This window comes from Cibotium barometz, chromosome 21 (assembly GCF_041138505.1).
Source record: "Cibotium barometz isolate CiBa-2024 chromosome 21, ASM4113850v1, whole genome shotgun sequence".
Lineage (NCBI taxonomy): Eukaryota > Viridiplantae > Streptophyta > Polypodiopsida > Cyatheales > Cibotiaceae > Cibotium > Cibotium barometz.
In genome coordinates, this window is record NC_141066.1 from 30950405 (window position 1) to 30977527 (window position 27123).

Here is a 27123-nt window from a genome sequence, read left to right on the forward strand (position 1 = left end):
ATGATATCCATCCTGATCACGCGGTTTTGCTCTGAGCGGGTGAGATCCAAAAATGGACAATCCAGACTGTACTGAAATGGTGGTAGTGCTTCTATCCGCAAACCATGAAGGTCAAACCATGATCTCATCTAAGCGTACCAGCAATGAGTATCTCCATCCTCTGCCAACTGTATGGATGAGGTCAATGCGAATTGGGAGTACCTTTGTTGAGGGAGTTCCCATAGCCGCTGTAAAAAGGTAACTGCCTGGAATAGGGCCTCGGTCACTACTGGTGCGGTACCCAGCTCAGCCCGAACAATCTCATGTGGTACTGATGATTTACTTCGAATCATGCGGGCAATCGTCATAATCAGTGGTCTCTCCATTTGCCTCCATCCCTCCTCCGTCCCTCTCTGTGATCTGTGATGTATGCTGGGTCCCCAAATTGGAGCTCCGTACAGGAGGGTCGGTGTGACAAGCGTATCAAATAGCCACAATTTGGTGTGTGGCTCTTGAAACTGTATGTGTGGAGACTGCCTCTCAAGTGCCCCCAAGGCTGCATGCCCTCCAGCTAATCTAGCTGCTGCTGCCTCCTTCAGGGAGAAACGCGGTCCTGTGAAAGTAACTCCCAAGTAGACATATGACATGACGTACTCAACGGGCTCCCCTCGGAAAGTGATCTGAGGCTTTGATCTCGTCACCCATGCTTGTGTGGTGTTAAACACCATAACCTTGGTTTTCCCAAGGTTCACTGTCAGATCTCTATCCGTACAGAAAGCTTGTAATGCATCGAGGTGTCTCTATAATCCCTCCGGAGAGTCTGAGATTAGAACAATATCATCAGCATATAACAAGATGGGTATCAACACCCCTTCCAGGCATGCCCCTGGGCCTCCCAATATGTCTACATAATCAGAGACCGCATCAATGTACAGTCCAAAGAGGGTGGGCGATAGCTGGCATCCCTGCTTCACCCCTATCGTGCTGGTCACCATATCGGATAGTCCGCCTGGAGCTCGGACTCTGCCTATCACACAGACTCATACAAAGCATATATCCCGCAGTGCATATCCTCGGGTACCTCAATGTCATGCAATCTGTGCATAAGCCTAGCACGTGGTACGGTGTCCACAAAGCAGCAATATATCCTTCTCTTCTGTGCCCTGCCCTCTTCAATAAGTGCCCGAAGTGTCAGTATGTGATCTAAGGTAGTAAATCCTCTCCTGAAGCCGGCCTGTCCATGTGATTGATGACCATGCCTCTCTGCCCAGCGGCTCAGCTCCGACTCCAATATAGAGCCATATAGTTTGGCCAAGTAATGACCAATCATGATCGTCCTGTAGTTGCCTGGTACCATGGGGTCCCCACTCTTAAAGAGTGGTACAATGATATGCTATGTCCAGCTTGCCTGGAAAAGCTCACAAATGGCATGATTAAACACATGTACGATGAGCGGAGCCAAAGTGTTGCGTGCATATGAGAAGTGCTCTCCAACTAGCCCATCATGATCTTGTGCCTTTCCATTCTGTAACCTGTCTATCGCATCTACAGCCATCTGCATAGTAAAAAAGGCGCTGCTAGCTAGTCTAGCTCCTAGTGGAGGGGGGGTGGGGGGCTGTCCTGGTGCATCATATAGCTCTCTAGCATAAGTATGCCATGCCTGTCTCTCCTGAAACATCTTCCATGCCCTCTAGCTGTCCTTCCCCAGGAAGAGTTGGTAGATGTCCTCCTCTAGCTTAGCTAGATAGGCTCGTTTCTTCCTCCGCACAAGGCGCCGAAAGATCATCCTAGCTTGTCTATGCGTGAGAGTCCCAATGGCAATCTCACATTGTAGCTGTGCTCGTGTCTCACGACACTCATCATCATACCAACTGTTCTGTGGGGCAATGCTGCGGGGGTGGGTGGAAGGGATCATAGTGCAAGGAAACACATATGAGGTGGATGCATGTAGTACACCTGCCAATCCTCTCGTGATCTCGTCCAGAGGGCTATGCGGGTCTAAAGCGAACAAGCCATCAGATACTGCATCTTGGTAAACCCCAACTGTCTCACGTGTAAACTGATATCTCGGGTATCTAGGTAGATGAGCGGCTGGCCCATCTCTCGGGGATCTACCTACTAGTGTGAAACTCAGGTATGCATGATCAACTGCTATGCCAATGGGCCGACTGGAAATCGTGAAACCCTGCATATCAGGTATCAATGAAGGAGATCCCATCAAGTAGTCTACTGTGCTCGCTCCCCCTTTAGAGTTCCAGTGTGTGAGAGCATCTGATCCTTGCCATCTCGATAAGCCATTGTATATGACCAACCCATGTGCACTCCCTAGTGTGAGAAAATGCCTGCCATAATCTGTAATCTCCCCCTCATCTTGTGCTGATCTCTACAACCCTGCATCCTCTGCCGTGATCTCTCGATACATAGCCTCTTGAGTATCATACAGCTCTGTCTGCTTGTACGTGCATTAAAGTCTCCCAATAGTAATATGTCTCCCATGCTGGCAAACCTCATGATATCATCATATAGTGGAGTATAGGGCGACTCTCTTGATGGTGCAAACCTGGAGTGGGCTAGGGGAAAGTAGCATACGGCCACATACAGCTCGCAGAGCCCCTCTCTGCATATTCGGACCCACATGTACCTCGCATCTGCATCTCTATGAACCACATGTATTTTGTCACGAAGCTGCTCCCTGAAAAGTATTGCCACTCCTCCAGATCCTCTGTACCTCCCACTGTGCGTGGCTGAGGGCAGAAAACTGATTCCCATCTATTACCCTGCATGTCAGGAAGGCTCTTGTTTGTGCACTGATGGGTCTCTGTATACATAGCAACATCATTGTGTCTGAAAGTATCGTCAAAGTATCTTGCATCTGTTCTAAGGGCTCCGTTGCAATTCCACACCGTGAGTCGCAAGGTCTCATAGGCCGCGCACCGTCAAGCGGGCCTCCTCTCCGTAATGATGACTCGGCCATCTCTGTATACCACCCATTTCCCCTCTTTCCTTGCCTCAAGCACACGCGGCATGTGTTCCTTCTTCCGGTGTGCTATCTGTGCCGGTGTAAGGTCCTCATCCAAATAAATCTTTTCCCCCTTAAGGGCCATCCTTTTGGAGAGGAAGGCCTTCTTCTTCTCCAAGTCACCGAACCTGATAATCAATATCTTTGCCTTGGTTTCATCTCTGCCTACTCGCCATGCTCCGGTAATGGGTACATCAGTGGCTCTGATTTTTGTTGCAAGAGCTTTTGCATCCTCTTGGGGATTTCCCTTTATCTTCCCACCCAACTACGCATACATCTAAGGCACGTGCCCGTCTCTTGGCTTCCTCTTCCAATGTAGCATTCATCACCTCTACTAGAGAATTGGGGCAGAGCCACATGTACAAGTTTCCAAAAAAGAGACATTTGCCAAAAGAAAAAATTGATCTCATAAAACCTTTGAAAAAAATTCTCCACCTTGCATATTCTTGATAAAATAATTCAAACGTCCCAAAAAACAATGTTTCGTGTCCTTATTGGTGTAAGAGCAAAAACCCAAGTTGTGATAAAGCGAGGAAGAATAAAGCATTGGGTTTATAACTAATTTGAGCTTGGCGGTACTAACAAAAAAGTCTTATGCTTATTTATGAGGTATGCACATATATAAATGCGTAAAAGCACACTAATATTTTCTCTCTCCTCCAAAAAAGTCTTATGCTTGTGAGGTATGCACAAATATAAATGCGTAAAAGCAAACTGATATTTTGTCTATCCTCCAAAAAAGTGAGTCACATGACTCAATTGGGGCTTTCCCATGGACTCAAGCTAATTGACTCAATTGGGGCTATCTTGTATTTTCTCTCTCCTCCAAAAAAGTGAGTCAACTGACTCAATTGGGGCCGTCCCATAGACCCAAAGCCAAATTTTATGAATAGGACTGGTCATTCATAGCAAAGGCCTCAGAGGAAGATAAAGATCAAATTGAGTTTCCTCGAAACTCAAGAGCTCAACTGGCTCATGGCAATTGCCATCAAGTTCATAGATTCATGGAAAGGATGTATTTTCCAAAATGAAGTCCCCCAAAAACTTCTATCCACACACCATTTGAACCCAAAGGTCAAGAGGTTTGCAGTGAATATAAAGTTTCTTTATAAAGGAAGCATCTTCAATGAACCTATGCATCAGTTAGCCTTTGTACCACAACAGCTAGAGGTTGTTGCACAAGGAGCATAGTATCACCAATAGCATAACTACTAGTATCGTAGCACTAGAAATGCTATCGTCACATTTTGCTTCAATTCAGAAAGCAAAATATCAAACTAGTTCACCTCATTATACTATTTCTAGAATCTTTGACACATCCCAAGGGACTTGCTTGGCCAAATATACTCCATTCGGAGATATCCAAACAGTTTCCTCACAATTTTATTTTCTGATGAGACTCAATCGGCTTAGTTATGTCGAAAATGAGCTACGATTTCTTTCCTACAGAAGGAGATAACCACGGAGTAGCTCCAAAGGAAACATATTTAGGAATTCAGCAAAAATTGAACGCACAACCTACCCTTCCTCTAAATCCTCAAAAGGAAGATTAGAGGAGTTTTTCTCCAGCCAAGTCCACGTTTGATTTTGATTTTTTTGGGGAAGTAGTTGCTCTTTCACACGGTATCCAGCTGTGTAAGTTCCGAGCCCATTTGTTTGCTCCTCTTAGAGTCTATGTTGGTATCTAGGTTTCTGAACGAAGCCATACTATGTGATGTGCAGAAAAAGTCCTGATAGAACTTCAGCTTTGGGGGTAGCTTCGAAGGTGCAAGCCATGTGGCGTGGGTGTGTAGGCAGAGATGGTCGTAATGGATGAGGCTGTTAACCTCTTGACAGTGAGATACTCCAAGATCTGGCCCCCAAACATATACTATTTGAGTATATTTTGATTTCATGTAGATTAAATTTATGTGAATTTGAAAGAAGACTCCCAGAGCTTCGAGTTCATTGTAGCTCGCTGAAGCTCCCGCCTCCACCCTGCTCTGCGCGCCCGCCTGTTCGCCCCCCCTCCCTCTGTCGCCTGTTCGCCCCCCACCTCTCCGCCTGTTCGCCCCTCCACCCCCCGCCTGCCTTCGCCCCCTTCTTCTCGCCGTTGCGCCCCCCCCCCCTCCTGCCTCGCTGCTGCGCCTCCCCCCTCCTCGCCATTTCGTCCCCCCCCTCCTAGCCGCCTCTTCGTTTTTTCGCCCCCCCCCCCCTCTTCGCCTGTTCGCCCCCCCTCCCCTTTGTCGCCTGTTCGCCCCCCACCTTTCCGCCTGTTCGCGCCCGCCTCACCTCAGCAGCGCCCCGCCTCCCCTCCCTTTCGCGTTGTTGCCGCCCCCCCCCCCTTAGGGCTTCTCCTTCGTTTTCGCCCCCTCCCTCCTGTTTCGTGTTGTTTTTCACCCCCAGGGGGTTTTGTTTTTCTTCATTTTCATCCGGTCTTCCGCCTCTTTGTGTGCAGCCCGCTTCTTGCAGGTTTTCCGCTTTCGCCTCGCCTTCGCTTGAGCTTCAGACTCTGATGGAGACTCCTCCCGCCTCGTCTCAGAGGGACTCATCCGCAGCCCCCTCGCCCGCCCCCGAGGACATCCCCATCAGGCTTTCTCTTTCGCCGGAAGAGGAAGCGAGCCTCACCGCAGAGGTGGAACGCCTCCAGGCTCATTCCACCATCTGCCGTATAGTCGGCACTCGCCCCAGCAGAGGGGAGATCCGGGATCTTCTTCAGGCTCGCCTTCTTGCAGATGTGGGCAAGATCCTGGATGTACAGCTCCTGGGCCGGGGCCATTATCAGATCGAGTTCGAGGCCGCCCAGAGCGTTGCCAAGGTCCTTGCCATGAGTCCTCTGGACATCCGGGGTGCTCGGGCTTTCTTCAGACCTTGGCAGCATGGATTTGACCCAGCAGCGGCGGAGCAGGGAGAGCGCCTCTTCCATATTACAGTTTGTTTCCCTGGTCTCCGTCGGGAGTATCTTCCGCTCCTCTCCAGGCTCGGAGCATTGGTGGGCTCGGTACTAGAGACGGGCCCCTCAGCAGCTTCAGTGGTGGCCAGAGCAGCAGGGCTACCTTCGGTCAGAGTGTTGGTGTCTGACATCTCCTCCCTTCCTAAGGTCATTCAGCTACCTAGGATAGGGGGGGGGTGGATAGATCAGAGAGTGGAGTTCTCGGGGCTCCCGAACCAGTGCTTCATTTGCAGGCAGGTCGGTCATCTGGCCAAGGCCTGCCCTCGCAGGAGACCTCGACCCTCACCACAGCAGCAGGCTACTGATGGCCCGCCCACAGATTCGGCTCGGTAGGCTGCCTCAGGGACGCCTGCTCAGGCCGCAGAGACCTCGGAGTGGCAGCCTGGACAGGGGCGCCGCCGAGGGAGACAGCCACAGCAGCACGCCCAGAGACCCTGCAGCAGCAGCCACAGTCTCAGCCTCACTGGGTTCCCGTGAGGAACAGCTTTGCTCCCCTTCAGGAGGAGACCCCTGCAGCGACCGAGGACCAGGAGATGCCAGCTCCTCCTCCTTCACCCCCCCCACCCCCGTTCCCTCCCACCGCCTCGCTTCCACCTTCGCCTCCTCCCGCCCCCGCTCCGGTTTCGGCAGCGGCTCCCTCTCCACCTCCTTCGCCTCCCCCTCCTCCCCCTCCGCCCGCCTCACCTTCCCGGGAGACCCTGGCAGTTCCCTGGCGCTCACCTGCAGTCCGGAGAGCGCTGAGCACTGACCTCGCTCGAGCATCACAGAGGAGACCTATGCCGATTAGGGCCTCACGGATTTCATCTATCCGTAGTCGGCTGAGTCGCCTTGGCATTAGACAGCGCTCGGAGGCCTTTGATTATACCTTTACACGGCTTTTTGGAGCAGAGGGCCCCCATGAGCCAGCACCCATTCGAGTTCATGTAGTGATACCTCCGGCCCGCGGGGAGGAGGCACTAGACTCAGCGGTGGCCTTCTCGTTCCCTCTATGTGGACCTGGTGATCGGGAGTGGACTCTAGAGCTCGCTCTCAGCACTTTGAAGACTCAGGCAGTTGAGTTTTCTCACCACATGAGCGATCTGGAGGTGACAGATGTGATAGGCCGACTTTGGGAGCTGGCTCATTTTTTCTTGGATCCCGGGAGTGTGGATACCTCAGGGATTCGGCATTTGGTCGTGCGCATAGTGGCAGACTTGGCACGCGACCCTGGATATGTGAGTATACACGAGGTTTCTCTGTCAGAGCAGGAGGCAGTCGCCATGGGCCACAGCCACTGGCGCCTGATCCGGGATTCTTGCAGTACACCGGGTGGGCAGATTTGCAGCCGCTCGGATGGGGACTACTCTCCATCCAAGCCCGCCGTACGGCTGAGACAGCATCCACCTCAGCAGGGCATCCATGAGGATCATCTCATGGAATGTACAGGGCCTTGGCGGAGCACACTTTATACGCTATCGAGGTTGCTTGAGGCAGGAGCTTCAGAGATGCCTGGTTGGTGGTAGCATTGACATTTTGATGATGCAGGAGCACCACTTGGGTGAGAGCAGGATCCGGAGATATGGTTCGGTGATGCCTGGTAGATGGGACACTTTTTGGTCTGCAGGGTTTGGTCCTTTGGGTGGACAGGGAGGAGTATGCATGGTTATTGCAGATGTATGGCGGCAGGCCATTGTGGGTCGAGGGATCATTGTGCCTGGTAGAGCACAGTATGTCATTCTGAGGATGCATGATGAGCTATTGGGTGTGCTCAACATCTATGCGCCCAATCATGCTAGTGCCAGAGCAGAGTTCTGGACTTAGGTTACAGATGCATTGCCAGAGGCCGCACATTGGTGTGTTGGGGGAGACTTCAACATGCTTGAGGACCCGGCAGATAGGGTGGGAGGCAGTCATGTTACAGTGCACGGCACGGAGCTTGCAGCTTGGGACCGGTTTTGCATGTCACTGAGGATCACTGATGCATGGCAGCATGGGGCTTTCTCCCGGTCTCAGGACAGTCTTAGTTTCTCTCGGTCGGATCGCCGGGAGGGAGGGACTAATCTATCACGGATTGATCGCTTTTATGTGGGCGATTGGCTAGGGGAGCGAGGGGGCTCCGTCGGCATTCTCGCTAGCACCTCATTTTCAGATCATGCGCCAGTTATATTGACATTGGAGGAGGGGACACGGGAGCCCAGCTTGCAGTTGAGGATCCCAGAGAGGGTACTTGCAGATCCCAGTCTCGCTGAGGACATTGAGAGGATCTGGCATGATAGTCAGTGCTCTGACCACGATGCAGCGGGCCAGTGTGCCCAGGGACTCATTGATCTTAGCTCTTTTCTGCACGCTGCAGCTTTGACACGACTGGGAGAGATTCGCGAGCGGGAGCAACGGCTGAGACGCAGCCTTGCTTCGCTACAGCGCCTTCAGGAGCAGCAGCCTGCATGTGAGTGGGTGGCGTCCCAGCTGAGCCAGGCACGCCAGGAGGTTAGAGAGGTAGAGGAGCAGAGACATGAGTTTTATTATCGTCGTCAGGCCTCTCAGTGGACGCAGCTTGGTGATAGAGTGACTGGGGAGTTTTTTGAGATCACTGGACCCCGTCATGCGCGAGCAGGAGTCCGCCAGCTTGGTAGACCGGATGGATCGGTAGCTACTGAGCTCGGGGAGATCAGAGCCATTGCCACTGCTTTTTATAGTGACCTGCTTTCAGCGGAGCCAGCCACTGAGGATCGAGATGTTTGCAGACAGACTGTGTGGGCCCATGTGGAGAGGAGGGTCACAGACCATATGCGTACAGTTCTAGGTGCGCCTCTGTCAGAGATTGAGCTTGCCGAGGCCTTGAGGGTCCTGCCGCGACATAGTTGCCCAGGGGAGGACGGACTGACGCCGGCCTTTTTTATGCGCTATTGGGACCTTTTGGGGCCAGGCCTCCGCAGAGGCTTTCAGCATGTTTTGGACACTGGGGTGATGCCGCAGAGCTTTTCAGAGGGCTTGATCTATCTTATCCCCAAGGGGGAGGGAGTATCAGATGACATTCGGCATTGGAGGCCTATTACGATCCTCAATACTGTCTACAAGGTCTTAGCAAAGGCCTTGAGTTTGAGGATCCAGCCCTTCCTGGGGGAGTTGATTCATGCTACTCAGACAGGATTTGTCAAGGAGCGCAGTATCCTTGACAACATCTTTACTTTCTGGGAGGCGACGGCCCGAGCTAGATTTCTTGGCGAGGACTTGGTCGTGATGCTTCTCGATTTTGAGAAGGCATACGATAGAGTTGATTGGGGATTCTTAGAGGGCACTATGCTTCGCCTGGGCTTTGAGCCAGGATGGATCAGAGGGGTGGCAGCTCTGTATTCCACAGCTCGCAGCCAGGTGCTGATTGCAGGAGGACGGGGGCCGAGTTTTGAGCTGACCAGATCAGTCCGTCAGGGGTGTCCTCTCGCCCCTTTCCTTTTTCTCTTCTTTGCGGAGGCTATGAGTATGTATTTGACGGCTGAGGAGGTTGGTTTGAGAGGACTTCAGCTCCCAGTCCGGGGGGAGGATTTGCTTGATGCTGAGTTTGCAGACGACACGGGCTTATTTTTGCATGGCCAAGAGGCCAATCTTATTCGAGCTGAGCAGCTCCAGGTTTTTAGTGCAGCTTCGGGAGCATTGATCAATTGGCGCAAGACAGTGGCCTTTTGGATCAGTAGTGCTCCCACTCCGGCATGGAGCCCGGACCCCGGTTTTAGATGGATTCCTCCAGGCACAGCAGTGCGGTATTTGGGATGCCAGATTGGCCTCGATTTGTCACCTGAGCAGCAGATTGCCCCGCTTCTTCTGAGCATTCGGAAGAAGCTACTGTATTGGAGTACAGCTCGACTATCCTTGGCTGGGAGGGTGGTGGTGGCAAATCAGGTGCTGTTAGCGACCATGTGGTACATTACGTCTTGTTGGATTTTCTCGAGCTCTTGCATCAGCCAGGTACAGAGGCTGATCAGGAACTTTCTGTGGTCTGGGCGGGACGGTCAGCCAGCTCGGGCAAAGGTTGCATGGGCAGTTATTACACTTCCACTGGCTCAGGGCGGTTTGGGCATTATAGATCCAGTCGATCAGAGTAGAGCCTTATTGGGGAAGGTCATTGTTCGGGGGTTGCTTCCAGGCGCTGAGCCTTGGAAAGAGCTCCTCTTGCAGCGGCTGCAGGCTCGGGCGCCCCCTGCAGGGGGTACTTGGGCACCAGAGATTCGCTGGATCTTCATAGAGATGAGGAGGACAGGCCTCAGTAGAGGATGGGAGGATAGATTTGCTTTGAGTATCCTGAGAGCTTGGGAGCTGCTGAGACCGGGGCTCTCTCAGCGGCCTCCTTGTGTTGAGGAGCGGGCCAGGCAGCCGCTCATCTGGAGCCCAGCGGTTCGTACGGAGCAGGGTCATATGCTGGGTTCTCGGCCTCGTCTAGCCTGGGAACCTTTAGCGGCAGGCCCAGCTCGTAGTTTTGGAGACTGGCAGGCTTTCTGCAGTCTACCAGAGGAGATCCAGGTGGAGAGGCTGAGTCACTTCAGAGGGGGGTTGATTATGAGGGATGATATTCAGGAGGCACTTACAGAGGAGTGGTTCACACCTCTCGAGCCAGTGGCCCCACGGTGGATGGGAGCCTTTACACAGTTGGAGATCCTGATTGCTGTCAGAGCTAGCACTGAGGATGGCAGATGCCTCTACTATGAGATTTAGGATGAGGGCAGACTCCAGAGAGTGGAGGTGGAGTCGCCTTTGGTTGCAGAGTGCACCTTTCAGAGGATTCGGGTAGTGGCTGCCGCTTCTCGGAAGTGGCATATTGACCCCGACCCTGCTGATGTGCTCCCGGATTGGCGCATATGGGCATATGCAGCGCGCCCCTTGGCCCGGCTACAGTGGGACCCCGGGGAGTACGAGTGGCATGATCCTTATGCATCCCTTGAGGCCACAGAGATCACCTTTTTCCAGTATACTGTTCGGCTGGGACGGCATATTTTGACGGCGAGGAGGACGGTTTCTCCAGCGGCAGCGGGGCATTGGCGATTGCAGGGACTCTCACAGGAGTTCCTGGAGGATTTCTAGGCTCGGCTCTGGGCTAGTCGACAGGCCCGCAGGATCTCGGCTTTTCAGTGGCTGGTCGCCCACAGGGGCTCAGCAGTTGGCACTTGGCTTGTTTACAGCGGTCTTCCGGCGGCCTGTGTCCGATGCGGCCACCCTATGGAGACACAGAGACATTGCCTTTGGGACTGCCCTCAGGCACAGCAGATTTGGCTGCGGATACTGCGTATTCTGGTCCCCCTCTCTCCAGAGGGTATGTTTACGTGGGGTGCCGCTGCTTGGTCGACTTCGTCAGGGCCTGCTATGGGCTATGAGATGGAGCAGGGCAGTCAGGCCATCAGATTTATTAGGGGCCAGCCTCGCCTGGTTCCGGCACCGGATTTCTCGTCCGCCAGCTGGACACAGGAGAGGGATTTACGATGGGAGCTCCTCAGCAGCCTTACCATCTGGTTCACCTGGAGGGCCCGGTGCTTTACGGCCTTTGAGGGGAGATTAGAGCCACCAGCAGAGACTGTTCGGGGGATTTGGCAGGAGTTGATCCACACCCTGCGAGGACAGTACGACCGCATCCGGGGAGACTCGGATGAGGCGATCTTACGGCGCCAGGCCTTTCACACCACTTGGCGCAGTGGCCCGTTCTACACCTTACACACGGGATCCCCCCCGTTGGCACTACAGGCCACCTGTTTGGCTCTTCCCCCCCCCTATTGTATGATTTAGCCGCTCAGTTCTTTATACTGATGCTTGTATTTTGCAGCACCTAGGGAGAGTCTCCCGGGCTGCCATGATGTATTCACTGCTCTTCTCTCTCTTAGGAGCAGGAGAGATCTTTTGTAGCCCTACGGGCGTTTTTATATAACTAATGAAAGGATCTTTTCTCGGGAAAAAAAAAAAAAATTTATGTGAATTTAGTAAAAGCCTACATTGATTCTTTGCATTATAGGTGGTAAAAATTGGGTCTCAATTTGGCTTCAATTACATATTCAGTAATTTGTTATTGTTAAATACATTGCCTTACCAAAAAAGATGAAGTGTTTAAGTTTATATTTTAGATTAAATACACCAAAAAAGATGAAGTGTCTAAGTTTATATTTTAGATTAAGTACAAATTGATTCAATTTTGATGCAAATGAGTGGGTTTGTGACCTATTAGTAAGTCGGGATGGAGTTGGTCTCTTGCAGATAGCCTCGGTGCTAGATATGGTTAAAGACTTAAGTGATCGAGTGAATGATGAAGAGCTCATGAGAAGGATCGACCATGACCCATACATGAAATGCGCCATTATGGAGTGTTACGATTTGTTTACAGTTATTTTGCATGTTATTGCAAAGGGTGGTCGTGAGCGCAAGTAAGTGTCAGCGAGGTTTTGAAAGTTTTATTTGTATGTACTGGCTCCTTTGGGAATTCAAAACCTTCCCACTGGTGAGTATCATTTTTTGGCCAACTGATAAATGTGAATGGAACCGATGTGGGCCTGGATGATTTATAGGGTTGTAGAAAAGCTGATCAAGGATGTCCAGGAGAGCATTGCACAGAGGACGCTTATCAAAAGCTTGAGAATGAGTGCTTTACCTTTGCTTTTTGGCAAGATTGTCGAGCTTGTTAAGATTCTGGTAAGCTTTTATCTGCCTGGTGTTTTCTGCAAATTGTCAGCAGTTATCATTTCAAGAAGCAGGATTACTCTATTTTCTTTTCCAGGTAAAGCCGAACATTGCAGAAGTAGAGCAGGTGACATTTTTACTCCAGGATCTACTCGAAGTGTACATCAGAGATGTGAAGAAAGACAGTGAATCGTGAGTATCGATCTTTGTATTACAGAACATGTGAAATTGCATGCACTATTAGAACCCTAAAGTTAATTTCTTTGTTTAAATTTTTGCTTTTCCTTTATTGTGAGGATTTCAGTCGAGTTAAAAAAACTGGAGTTCCTTGGCAATAGGTAGTTGGCTACTGAATGAAAGACGTGCACACTGGTCCGTGCATACGTACTCAGAAACATTGCACAGCTGGTGCATGTGCACACACAAACACACATAGCTCTTTGGCCATATATACCAATTATTGTCAGGATTTCAGTGGAGTTAAAAAAAAATAGAGTTCCTTGGCAATAGGTAGTTGGCTACTGAATGAAAGACGATTGTATTTATTTTGTGCATTGTAATTTTATGCACACAACAGGCTTATGTGCACACATACACAGAAACATTGCTCGGCGGGTGCATGCACACACACATACCCCTTTGGCCATTATATCTACCCAATTTCCTTAAACTCTGTGATCTTTTTTCCCCCCCAAAAGACAATCCTTCTAATAGTTAAATGGAAAAACCAGCTGAGAGGCTGCATACAACCCTTCTGAAATGCAGTCAAAAGTACAAAATGAATGGTGGGGGAGCTCCCTCCATATGGCTGGCTGCTCTATCAGAGGGAGTCTACATCGGGGGCGGAGGGGGGAAAAGCCACACTGGGGGTCTGTAGGGCCATGCAACACCGCTATCCTTCATGGAAAGAAAGGGTCTGGGGCTCCAGGCATGGAGAAATGCCTCTTGCTGCCACCGCATAGGATTTGAATTATATCAACTCATGGTTTCTGCTGGAGGGGTGAGCCTGCCATCAATGCCTCGCTGCACCTCGCCTGCATGATGTGCCATTCTGCTAAGTTGCTGATCACCTCCCATCTTGAGCTGGTGCGTGACTCTGAAGTCTAAGCCCAAATTGGGGCTGCTGCTGCAGTTGTCACGGAGATGTGCAAGTGGGATAAGCACAGTGCTAGGCCTTCCTGTCGTCCTCATAAAAAAGGGCTTCCCCCGCCTCTGCAACCTAGGTGACCGCCTCCCATGTGACCGTGTGAGTGGTGCTATGCTCCGAGGTGAATATGCAGAGGATGTGCTTCCAAACCTGTGGGGCCTCGGGGCAGTCCCAAAGGCAGTGTCTCTGGCTCTCCTCAGGGCTACCACAACGACAGAATCTCGCTGGTCTGCCTGGAATTGCCAACCATGTGCTTTCGCAAGACTCCGGTGGGCGAGTCAGCACAGGAAAATGGATACCTTCCGGGGTCACAAGCTACTCCACAGTCTTTGATGAATGGGGCTGGAACTCCCTGGCCCTGCTACTGCTGTTGTGTTACAGTGGTGCCATCTACAGTCTGTAAGAGAATCCGTCTGTCCAGCCAGGCAGAGTAATCAAGAAGGTGATGGGCTCCTCTGGATCGGGTATCTTTGGATCTCACCACTGCCACTCTCCTGGGTCCCACTGAACATGGGATAAGGGGCTCTTCTCCCAAAGCAAGAGGCACCAGGATGCGATGCCTCTAACCTCTAGCAAGGGGGGAACAATAGTCCACTTCCCTCCCTGGAAGCCCCACTGGGGAGGGGACGGGAGGTCATTGCCTGCTATCTGCCACTGTGATGCCAGCAAGAGGCGGCCGGGGCCCACCTCGCAGGTCCTGATGAGAAGCCAAAAACCATCAGGGTAACTCCTGTACGGGTAAAGGATGTGATCCATGGGGAGGGGGGGAGTCCACTGGAATGTCTGTCAATGTCGTGGATCATAGTAGAGGCCCCCTCAAGGAAGCAAGCTGGGCCTGCTGAGCCTGTTCCTGGAGGCGCCTGAAGCTTTGCCGAGTACCAAATGTCTGGTACCTTAATCTCGGAGGGGAGCCTCAATCATCTGCAAACTGTGCATCCAGAAGTTCATCCAAAGTGCAAATAGGCAGCCGCAACCCCTGGAGACCTGTATCATGAGCCTTGAGAAAAGAGCTCATAGCCTCGGCCACGAGCAGAAAAAGGAAGGGGGCAAGTGGACAACCCTGTCTCACTGAGCGAGATATGGCGAAACACTCTCCTCGGCCGCCCTGGATAAGAACCTGGCCATGGGCACCTGAGTAGGGTGAAGCTACTCCCCGAATTGAAGAAGGCGAGAATCCAAATCTCAGCATAGTCCCCTCCAAGAAGGGCCAATCTACTATGTCGTGGGCCTTCTCAAAGTCGAGAAGCAAAACTGCAAGATCCTCCCCCCTGAATCTAGTTTTTTTTTTCCCAGGAAAGAGATCCTTCAATTAGTTAAAGAAAAAACAGCCACGAAGGGCTAAGTACAACCACGAAGGGCTAAATATAAACTCGCCTCATATAAGGGTGGGAAACAAGTGATCATAAGGGGAAGAGATGCTTCTCGTCCGGCTGGCCGCTTGATGAGGAGAAGGCTATCTCATAAGAAGGGGGGGGGGAGACAACCACGTAGGTGGTCTGTAATGCCAGATGGGGTCACCGCCCTATGTGCGAGGAAAGGGCCAGGCCTCCAAAATCTCAAGAAGGCTTCCCGCCGCTTCCGCATGCGGTCAGAACCTCCCTGCAGCTTCCCCCATTGACCGCGGAGGGTGTGAATGATGTCAAGCCATATGCTCTTGATGGTCTCAGCCAGCGGAGTGTGGGTACCCTCGATGGCCTCGCTACATCTAGCACGTCAGATGTGCTAGGCTGCTATGCTACTGCAAATCTCCCATTGCTGGCATGAGCCTGGTCGCGAGACACTTGCAAGCGGGGCTGTGACTGATACTATTGCAATACGATGGTGGGAGACCTGAAGGGCAAGGCCCCCCCCATCCTCCTTGTAAGTCCTGACCACTCTAGTCTCAGTTGCCCAAGCGACAGTACCCCAAGTGATGATCTGGGTCGATGCCCTGTCCATAGCGAAGATGCGGAGAATCCGCTGCCAAATCTGCTGAGCCTTCGGGATTATTGAGCCTTCGGGCGATCCCAAAGGCAATGTCGTTGAGACTCCTAGGGGTGGCCGCATCTCGGGCAAGCTGTTGACCGACCTCCGACTGCTAGCCAAGTCACTATTGTGTGCCGTTAGCCAAAGGAAGAGAGTGATCTTCCTCGGCCGAAAGCTATCCCAAAGCCTCTTCCAGAAATCTGAAAGGAAACGCTGTGATAGGCCCCGAGACTGCGAGTGTGCTGGTGTGCCATCTATCTCCAGCATCTGGATCCTACGGCCGATCCGTGCTGTATATGCAAAGAAAGAGGCATCCAGAGTCTCTACCCGATCTGTGGGATCATGCCAAGTCCACTCTCCAGGGTCCCACTGCAACCGTGTGAGAGGACGGCACTCCCAAATCCATAACCGCCAAAATCTCTCCCTGGCCACCTTGGTTGGTGCTGGATGTATGTGCGATTCCTGTGCCTGAAAACCAGTCACCCTCACCCTCTGCAAGGTGCAGCCTTTGAAATCCTCCAATGGGTGCTTTGATCTCTCTAATCTGCGATTTAATCCAATAGAAAAAGTGAGCAAACCACCGTCCTCATCTGCTCCATGGACCGCCATGAGGATATTGTGTTTGGTGAACACACCTAGCCACACTGGGGGGGTTGGGTCTGGAGTAGGAGTCAACCACTCCGGAGGAATAGCCGAGTTAATGTCGACGCTGAGCCTGTCTCTACCCCGGATCCCTGTCAGGCCTCTCTCCTGCTCCTCCCGAGGTAACTGCCTGTGTGCAACCCAATCTCCAAGAGACTTGGCTGGTCGCATGCTCAAGGCGCCCCAGGATATGTGCGGTCAGGCCCCTAGCATGTGGCCACTAGGTAAATGGATTAGGGGGTTCTAGATCAAAGGTTGCGGAAGCTGCTCCTTTGAGGCCATTGGAACAATCTGTCTGAGGGCTGGCCTGAGATGCTCCCAAGCACGAAGTAGACTGGCTGCGAATCTGTCCTCAAAGGCAGGACTAAAACCACAGCTCGCATCGCCGTGAAGATCCATCTAGTACTCTGCGGCCACGGGCCTCCAAGGCTCCGAGTGCGGGATGGAATCCGGGCCGAGAGGAAATCCTTCGAGGGCTCACCCTTGGGTAGGAGTCCTTTGACAAACAACTTGCCTAGCAGGGCACGGCTCTATATAGCTGGATCCAGGAGGCCGAGCCCCTCTTTGCTACCTGGTTGAATGATGACTCTCCATGCCACCTTGGCCCTGGCTGGCCTCCCATCACTTCTGGTCCACAAGAAGTTCCAGATCAAACGTTGTACTTGGCCAATACAAGCCCAAGAAAAGGCCCAGCACGAGGTGATGTACTACATGGTGGCAAGTAGTACCTGTTTGCCACTGCCACTTTGCCTGCTAGGGATAGCCTCGCTGAGCTCCAGTGTAGAAGCTTCTTCCGAATACTTAGAAGAAGTGGAGCGAGCTGCTGCTCGGAAGAGAGATCAATGCCAACCTGGCAAGCGAGGTATCGGACTGGAGTGCCCCTTGGGATCCACTGAAAAGCCTCAACTGGTCGCCAAGTCGGGGTGGGTACTGAGCGTACCCAAAAACCACACGACTTGTGCTAGTTGATCTGTGCTCCTGATGCACGACAGAAAATCTCTATTGCCTTCGTGAATCTCTAGAGATTCCCAACATCTCCAGCAAGGTAGGCTACTATGTTGTTTGCAAACTTTGAGTCCAGCAGCTCCTCTTGCGTGCGGAGGTGAAGGCGCAATCCGTGAAGTCTAGTCTCCTGGGCGGAGAGAAAACTACTCATGGCCTTGGTGACAAATAGAAAGAGGATCGGTGCCACAGGACAGCCTTGTCGAACCGAGCGGGAAAGGGGGAATCTGTTGCCTTGGGCTCCTTGAATGAGAACCTGGCTGTGAGATGTTGAGTAAAGTCCTGAGGCTCCACGAATCCACTGCATGGGGAATCCCATTCGGCTCATAGTGCCCTCCAAAAAGCTCCAATCCACACTGTCATAAGCTTTCTCAAAGTTTAGGAGTAGCACAATGAGGTCTCACTGTCGCATCCTGGCTGAAGTTGTTGCCTCCCAAAAAGATGTTGTCTAGAATACTCCGATCCTGAACAAAATCCGTCTGAGTGTCATGGATCAAGTCTGGGAGGGAAGGCTGAAGTCGCTTGCTGATGGCCCTGGCCAAAATCTTGTAGGCCGTCCCTAGAAGGGTGATGGGTCTCCAGTGTCGGATCTCCAATTTATCACCACCCTCCTTGGGAATCAAATGTATCAAGCCCTTTGCGAGCCTCTCTGGCATGGCACCTATGAGCATAATCTCATTGAAAGCAGCGCGAAGGCCACCTTCCATGAGGTCCCAATGGCAAAGAAAGAAAGAAACATGAAGTCCATCCGCCCCCGGGCATTTGCCCTTGGGTAATGCCTTCACCGCCGGTGCCAGCTCCTCTGCAGTGAAAGGGGTCAATAAGAAAGACCAAAGGGAGGGGGGAACCACCTCTCTCGTGTGCCTCCAGACTCTCTCGCGCGCATCCATCACCTCGGGGGATAATGGGGCACAAGTGAGAAGAGATCGGGAGAAATTTGTGGCGATGGCTCTCACCTGCGGGGGGTCAGAAACAATAGTTCCATCTTGGCCACGTAGCCTGCGAATACTGTCTCTCCTCCTGTGTGGGCTGGCTATCTCAAAGAAGTCTCCACTAACTCTGTCACCGACCTGAGTCTAGAATGAAGCCCTGGCATGGTATCTATACACCACCCTCCTCTCCTCAATGGACTGAATCTCCATGCGGGCGGCAACGATCTAACTATCAATCCACGGGTTGTTTGGGAAACTCTCCTGAAGACATTGTAAAGAGGCTAGGCCCCTCTTCACACTCCTCTCCTGCTCTTGAAATCCCTCCAATCTACTCTGGGCTGCCTCCTGTAAAAAAAAACTGACCTCCCCAAGGCCATCATCCAAAGTGCACACTGCAGATCCTGAGGAAAAGTCCAATCCCGCCCATATCTGCTCAATCCGGCTACAAATCTCGAGGTCCTGAATGAGGCTGTTTGGAATCCTGGAGCTCGCATGTCTGTCATGCCTCCATGGTCTTCTAGGGACATAATAACTAGGGCATGATCTGAAAATGTAGTGCTTGCCAGAATACCAACCATGCCTCCACGGCTGCAAGCCCACTCGTCAACATAAAACCTGTCTAGCCGCGAGAGGTTGGGGCCAGGGCTCCACCTATCCGATCGAGAGAAGCTAAGACTCCCAGGGCTACGCTCAAACTTAGGAAGATGCCAAGGGTCTTGTCTACTAAGAATCAATATCATCTCCTCCCATTGCTTTGAAGGAGGAAGAAAAGCCAACAACACAAAAATTAAGGAGATTGGGAGTAGAACAGAGAGAAGCACTATTGGGAGAAGTGAAGAGATTGCTTTGTGTAGGGTTTATCTATCTAGTGGAAAATGCAGAATGGGTCTTAGTATTCGTAGTCACTCTAAAGAAAAACGAGAAGTGGTGGGTTTGTGTTGACTATAAACCTTTGAATTGAGCTACTAAGCCGGATCACTTCCCACTCCATTACAGGACGAGATTCTAAATGAGGTGGCAGGTCATGAATTGTACACTATTTGTGATGGGTATTCTGGTTTATTTTAAATAAGAAGTGCAGAGGAACATCAGCGGAACACCACCTTCATCGCCCCATGGGGATGATTTGCATATAGAGTAATGCTATTTGGCCTTACCAATGCTCCAGCCACTTTCCAATAGTTTTATGAATTATGTTTCTAAGCCCTACTTTGTTTCATCTATTCGAGTCTTTATTAATGATTTATGCATCTATAGCTCAAGAATTCTACATCTGGATAAAGTTGAGGAAGGCCTCAATAGACTTCATTAGTTGGGCAGGCAACTCAAGAGAGAGTGTGGCTGTGCCACCTCCAAGTCTGTCCTCTGCTGCCTCTATCATGTTGAAGTCACCACCCATGCACTAGAAATCAGCCTGGGGCAGGGCAGGGCCTGTCGACAATGCTCCAAGACATAGCTCTGCCTTCAGCCACATTCGGGGCATAAATGTTGAGGAAGCCAACGCTATCCTCTCCAATCAGAATGTTTAACCCATTGAGCACGTCCTGGATGACTCGTGATCTTGTCATAGATGGCAAAAGCTGCTCACTGACAGAGAGAGACACTCCTCTCTGCTTCCCTGAAGGGCCGAAGGATGGAGACCAAAAAGTACGACTCTTGCTTGGTAAAATCTTCCCGCAGTGGTGGGTACGCCCCTCAGTAAGATGGTGCTCATGGAGGAAAAGAATGTTGATAGGTCTCCCCATCATAGCTTGATGCAGCTCTCCTCTAAGGACGCCTTGTCTCTGAAAGCACTGAGGCCCCCCTAAGCCTTGAATGTTCCATGAGACCATCCTCATATCAATCTCTGTGTGAGGCGGAACTACCGGAACTGCCCTCCACTCGAAGAGTCTTGGGCGCGGGCTTAGACGGGGAATAGTCACAATCTGTCCTGGTGTAGAGTCGCGCTAAGTGGGTGTGGATCCTGCCCTCCATGTTTTGCCACTCTGCGGAGTGCTCGAGTATGCATACTCCGTGTTCTATTGATCACAATGGAGGTATCTGTAAGAAGGGGGAGATATATTGCGAGAGAGTATGCATGAATACAAAAAGCAGCACCTCTAGGCTGGAGGTCACCATCTCCCCTCCCTAGTCTTTGTGGGCTGATCCACCAAGCTCCATCTTGGCCAAAGGCCATAGATGAGTAAGAACGTCGGTGATGCGGAGATCCTGCAGATGATGCGATAGCTCAATTGCCTGATCCTAAATGGTAGTGGCCACCAACTCTGGATCCCACTCTGTCTTGGGGGTTGCGCTCAAGGGGAAAGAGAAGATCATTGTGCCGTTTTGTGGCGTAGAGGGTATGGAGTGGTGGAAGACCACACATACCCGAATAGGGGCTACGGTCTCCTTGAACCTCTCTGTCCCTTCTGTCAGAAGACACCGGAAGAAACTATAATCCACAGGTTGCCCCAAGATCTTGGGGGGCCCGCCTAGAGACTTAGGTGGGAGAGCCCTCACTGGGTGAGGCCGCAATGGTCATCTCTAGTAAGAAAATTGGGAAGTTGTAGCAAACATGTGAGTCGTGCCTTTTGGCTTCCTGAAATTCCATGGGTGTCTATCTTCTTTTAACTGGCATGTATAGAGGATCTACCCGCAGTGTTGGTGGAGTGCTGATTGCCTTGGCGAGGATCTTGTACGCTGTCCTCCCTAAGAGTGTGTCCCTAAGAGAGTGATTGGTCTCCACTAGCGGATCTTTGAGATGAGGAATATTAGACCATCGGTCAGGTGCTCAGGCAGCGAGACTGTCTGCATGACCTCATTGAAAGTGACCCAAAAACCCGCTCCCATGAGATCCCAAAAGTGAAAAAAGAGGGATACCGGCAGGCCATCCTCTCCGGGGCACTTCTGGTGGGGGAGGGCCTGAAGTGCCTCAGCTAGCACCATGCCTGAGAAGTGGGATTCCAGGTGATCCCTAAAGGACTGTGAAACACATGGCTGAATATGCCTCCAAACTCGCTGGTGGGCCTCCTCTCTCTGGGGGGAATCTGGGGTGGCTCCAGGAGAGGGCTCTCTCTGACTTGTGGAGGTTCTGAGGCAATGGATCCATCTGGCTGGTGGAGAGCCCTGATCCCCTCCCGACAAAAGTGGGGTCCTGAAGCTACAAAGAATTCTCAGGAGACCTAATCCCCAGCTTGGGTCCAAAATAAAGCTCTTGCATGGTATCTGTACTCAATCCTCTGCTCCTCCACGCTCTCTTAAGCAGTGCGGGCAGCCACCAGGTGGCCACTAACCTTGGTGCTCTCCGGAGCCTGCTCTTGAAAGCCTCTGCAGTGAGGCTAGGCTACGGCGGAGGCTCCTCTCCTGCTCTCAGAAGGCCCTGAGTCTCTCATGTGTGGCCGTCTGAAGAAAGGAGCTGATCTTGAATAATGTGGCATCAAGCTCAATTGCCGCACTCCTGGGGGGGAAACTGTTGGAGGCTCAGATCTCCTCAATGTGGGCGGAAACAACTGGATCCTGAAGGAGGCGATCTAGAATCCATGCAGACTGCTGGCTAGCGGCTGAGCCAGGCTCTGCTAAGGTGAGAAGCACAGGGTCATGATCTGAGGTCATGCCTGCTAAGATGCCTACTTGACACAGCCCCACGTAAAAGCAGTCCAGGTGCAAGAGGGTGGGCCTTGGCGCGCCGATCTGAACAGGAGAAGGCAAGGTTGCCCTGCATGCGACCGAACTCAGCCAGGTGAGAGCCCCAGATACGGAAAAGAAGCTCCTCCCAAGTGGAGCACTCACATCCAGAAACAGTAGGTTCAATGCTCGGTCCTCAGGGTCCTCGAGCATGTTAAAGTCTCCTCCCATACACCGAGTGTTGGCTCAGGGAGCCCATGTCGAACGTAAAGCTAGAGGGAGGTGCACTCAGCAGCCGCGCCGTTAGGGGTGTAGATGTTGAGGATACCAAGGCGATCCCCCCCAACGCGAATAATCAACCACTCGGCGTGGCGAGAAACAATCACACCAGAATCGACTATCAATGGTACCAAGCATTGGCTCATTGAGATGCAAGCTCCACCCTGATTCCCAAGGGGCCCAATTGCCGGGGACTAGAGTATGGCTTCTGTCAGGCAGAATCTTACTGCAACCATGGGTGTGCCCTGAATTGAGGTGGTGCTCTTGGATCATAAGAATGTCAAGCTCCCCCGACTAGTACTCGTTGAGCTCCTCTCGAATCCTTTCAGTGTCTCGTCGCTAGTAGGCACCGCCAAGGCCCCGGATATTCCACAAGACGATCCTCATGGCTGAGCTCTCTCTCTCTCTCTCTCACACCAGCTTGAGATTGAGGCAGGTAGGGCAGCACGGATCCCGAGAGCAGAGAGGATATGCAGACTATCCCAGGAGGAGGTTGAGAGTGAGGAGCATTATGTATGCAGATGCAGAGCATATAGTGTCATTAGAGAGAGATACACCACCATCTTCAGTGGACATCCCTCACTCCGCTAGATCATGTAGTCCGCAGACCAGTGCAGATTTGGCCAGTTCTTGCTAGAGATAGCGCCACAGAGAGACACCGCTACTACGGACTCATACCACAGGGAGAGGTGGGCGACAGCTCCAGCTCACTCATTTCTTCCATAGATCTATCCCAGTGCCTACCCTGACATAGGAGGGGGTTACACTTCAGCGCGCGCTACGGACCTCCGAGCCAGACAGAGACCGAGAGCACCAGGCTACCAGACTCCCAAACTACATCAGAGGGAGATCACAGAGATACGGGCTCGACATCAGCACCATATCCAGGCGCGGCTCGCTCACTTACACTCACACCCGGAGATCATGCTCACTAAATATAAATCACACATAGCTTGCGGGATATTTAGAAAATCTCTCTTTCTATGGATTTCTTTTTATGAGAGATTAATTGTGTAGGTTCAAGGGTTCAAACCTTGGACTTACATTTCACATTCCAAATTTTATCATTTCATGTCCTAAAGTATTTTGGGACTTATGTAACCTCATTGGAAGCAGCCTCATTGTAGAGGGTTCGACTGTTCAGTATCTTGTTTTGTGTTACCTTTGTGGTAGGCAATTCAGAAAGTGTAAGAGAGAAAGAAAGAAAGAATGAAAGATATATTAAGCGTCTACTAAAGACCCAATGGGCCTATGAGACCAAAGTGATACAATAATGTCCATGGCATATCTCATCATGGAATGGAAAATAAAGCAGAAAGAAAACATAAACATAGCTATCTCACTGGGGTGATACAAAACTGTCCATGGAAACACATCATGGAATACTAAGAATATAGAAACATGAGAGCAACATCAGCTCCGAGTAAATGGTATACCACTCTCCAAAATATCGAGCATGGGGCTAATGAGTATGGCCGAGAGGACGTTGGTCCTGGAAGTCAATGATCACGGAGAGTTGACTGAATCCCTCACAAAATAGACAGTGAAACCTCTCGCGGATCTCATAGTATACTAGGCAGCGGGATATGTAATGCTCCTTCATCTCAACCTCTGTGTGGGAGAGTTGGCAGATCCTCTCCTCTTTGGGTCTCCGTATCAGCTTACCGGCTTTGAAGATGCGCTCAGCTCTACTTGTCTCCACTTTGAGGAAGTGGGATGAAACCCGTATCTGGCCAATCACAATCCGCATGGCATGAGACATGTGAACATTCAAGTAGCTCGGCTACTGGATGAATCCATCCTCAGTGAGTGTGAGGAAGCGATCTCTGTAGACGTGCATCTTTGTGGTGAGCTTCGAAGGTGTGATCCATGTGCAATGGGTGTAGAGGCTGAGAAGATCTAACTGGTAGCTTGGTCTGCCCGTCTTTGTTCTTCTTTAGCCTTGCGTTTAGCATGCTCGGCCCCTTCGTTCATCCTCACGACGAGCTTCGTTGGCTCGTCATACTTCCGCCTTTTTGCAATTGTTGCTCCATGAGAAGGAATAATTTTGCCAATTTTGAGAGCTCTTTTGGCTTTTCAGCTGCTTCTTTGGCTTTTTAGCCTCCGCTTCTTTTTCTTTGGCCTATATCTGTTGCCTCAGCAATCTGTTTTTCTCCAAGAGTAATCTGATAAAATCTTCATTGCTTGGTGGAAACGTTTTTGTAGTGGTTGTCTTCCTTGTAGATCTCTCCTTCCATATCTTCTTTGTAGATTTCTGACGATGTCTCTCCTGACACCGTGGAGGCGAGGGTGGTTTTTCTTGAACGCAGTTTTATCATCCACGGAATGCTCTCACTTTAGGGTAGCTAAGTTGGGTTACAACCTGCAGCTCTAATACCAATGTAGCATGCAATAGGTTGATCGTCGTAGCGCGCAACAAAGCCTTCTTTATACCCATGAGTTTATGCAATTCCACTTTGAGAGAGAAAAGAAGAGAAAGAAAGAAAGATATATTAAGCCTCTACTAAAGACCCAATGGGCTTATGAGATCAAAGTGATACAATAATGTCCATGGCATATCTCATCATGGGATGGAAAATAAAACAGAAAGAAAACATAAACATAGCTATCTCACTGGGGTTATACGAAATTGTCTCCATGGAAACTCATCATGGAATACTAAGAACATAGAAACATGAGAGCAGCATCAACTCCGAGTAGATGGTATACCACTCTCCAAAATATCAAGCATGGGGCTAATGAGTATGGCCGAGAGGTCTCCCTCAGCTATGTCACGTGGAAAGGTAGCTCGATGGCAGTGGAGCATGTCCCGGATCTGGAGCTGATGAGGTGATCATGGCCGACGGGGGGCCGGGGGCGTTGAGCACGCTTGAGTGCAGAGGCTCGGTCCTAGGTAACTCCTCTCGGGCGAGGTAGGTCCGGAGCAGCTCGTGGAGGGTCCACAAGATCCATTATATCGGTGTCCTCCACCTCTTGGGTTTGGAAGAAACTAGTGATGCTTGGCTGGTGGGGGAGGGGGCGGGCTGGCTAGGGTCGAAGCTCTCTCAAAAAGGTGTCCATGTGTCTACGGAGCTCAAGCAGGAAGAGGCCTAGGCAACGTTGGTCTTAGAAGTCAATGATCCTGGAGAGTGGACCAAATTCCTCACGACATAGACAGTGAAACCTCCCAAGGATCTCATAGTATATTGGGCAGTGGCATACGTAATGCTCCTGCGTCTCAACCTCTTTGTGGCATAATCGGCATATCCTCTCCCCTCTAGGTCCCCGTATGAGCTTCCCGGCTTTGAAGATGCGCTCAGCTCTACCTATGTCCACTCTGAGGCGGTGGGATGAAACTCGTATCTTGCCAATCGCAATCCACATGTCATGGGACATGTGAACACTCAAGTAGCTCGGTTGCTGGATGAATCCATCTTGGTGAGCTCCAGAGGTGTGATCCATGTGCAATGTGTGTAGAGGCTGAGAAGATCTAACCGGATAATCGATTGGTATCCTCGCGAGACAGCCGGAGAAAAGGGGAGTCCAAATTGGTTACTGTACTGAAGGGAGGGTAGGCGGTCCATGGGGAGTCCATATACTGAGAACCAAGTGGAAACTAGTGCATACCATACTCCAGAGTGCCCCTCAAGAGCTAGCTGTGTGGAGGACTCTAGGGCAAGTCTCAGGTACCTATGGGGATGCATGTGACTGATGCGATGGAGGTATGTGACTGTTTGGAAGAGTGCATCCACTACCATCGGGGTTTCAACAAACTCTGCCTGGATAATCTGGTGTGGGACTGATGGTTTGCTACGGATCATACGGGAGAACATCATGACCTGGGGCCTCTTAACTCGCTGCAAATCCTCATCGGATAAATTTGGCCCCCAGAATGCTGCTCCATACATCAAGGGTGGTGTGACGAGGGTATCAAAAAGCTAGCCCTTTGTCCTGGGCTCCTGGAAATGTGCCTGGAAGCACTGCCTCTCAAGTAAGCTCAAGGCTGCATATCCCCGCGTCACTCTGGCATGTGCTGCGGGACATAGGATGAGACAACCTCCATAGGATCCCCTCTATATGTGAAGCTCAATCTGGATGTGAAGGGGCGACCATTACCTTGGTTTTACCAAGGTTAACAAGAGGTCCCGCTGAGTGCAAAAGTCATGTAAGGCATCCAGCTGTCTCTGAAGCCCTTCGGCTGAGTCTGAGAGGAGGACGATGTCATCTCCATAAAGTAGTATGGGGATCAATATGCCTGCCAGTGTTTGTTGGACCAGCCCCACCTAATCCATCAATGAAGCTTGAAATCTCATCAACGTAGAGGCCGAAAAGAGTGGGTGACAGAGGGCAGCCTTGTTTCACCCCAATAGTGCTAGAAATCTCCTGTGATGTACCTCCTGGGGCTCTCATTCGTCTGGTGACGGACTCATAGAGGGCGATGATTCTCCAAACAATGTCAGATGGGACGCGGATCTCCTGTAGATGGTGTAGGAGGCGGGCTCGGGATACAGTATCAAGAGCTTTGTGGAAATCCACAAAGCAGCAGTAAATCCTTATGGCGTGCTCTACCCTCCTCGATGATGGCACGGAGGGTGAAGATGCGGTCAAGGGTAGAGTAGCTTCTCCGAAAGCCAACCTGTCTGAGGCTCTACATCCCTGGCTCTCTGCAAATGAACTGAGCTCTGCCTCTAGCACTGATCCGTAGAGTTTGGCCAATGTGTGGCTTATCATGATCGTCCTGTAGTTATTAGGATCAAGTGGATCTCTGGCTTTGAGGATGGGGTTGATGGTATCGGTGGACCAAGAGGGTGGAAATCCTTCACAAAGGGCTCTATTGAACATGTAGGCTAGCAGGGGCGCCAGGGTATCATCGGCCTCATGATCTTGGGCTCGCCCATTGCATAGTCTACGAATGGCCTTGAGGATCATGTCCTTTGTGAAGAAGGTGGAGGTGGTTGGACGCGAATCTGGTGGTGGGGGTAGGGGTGGTTGATGGGGGATATGATAGAGGGAG

General features: G+C 51.3%; 1 protein-coding gene across 5 annotated transcripts in view; it reads left to right on the plus strand.

Annotated features, from left to right (window-relative positions):
* LOC147627069 (callose synthase 3-like) overlaps window positions 1-27123 on the plus strand; it is a 117083-nt gene that overhangs the window by 58151 nt on the left and 31809 nt on the right. For all 5 annotated transcript variants that reach the window (XM_086815630.1, XM_086815635.1, XM_086815632.1 and 2 more), the window contains 3 exons: window positions 12141-12307; window positions 12449-12572; window positions 12658-12752. In XM_086815630.1, coding sequence (XP_086671756.1) covers window positions 12141-12307; window positions 12449-12572; window positions 12658-12752 — 386 coding nt within the window. The remainder of the gene's footprint in view (window positions 1-12140; window positions 12308-12448; window positions 12573-12657; window positions 12753-27123) is intronic.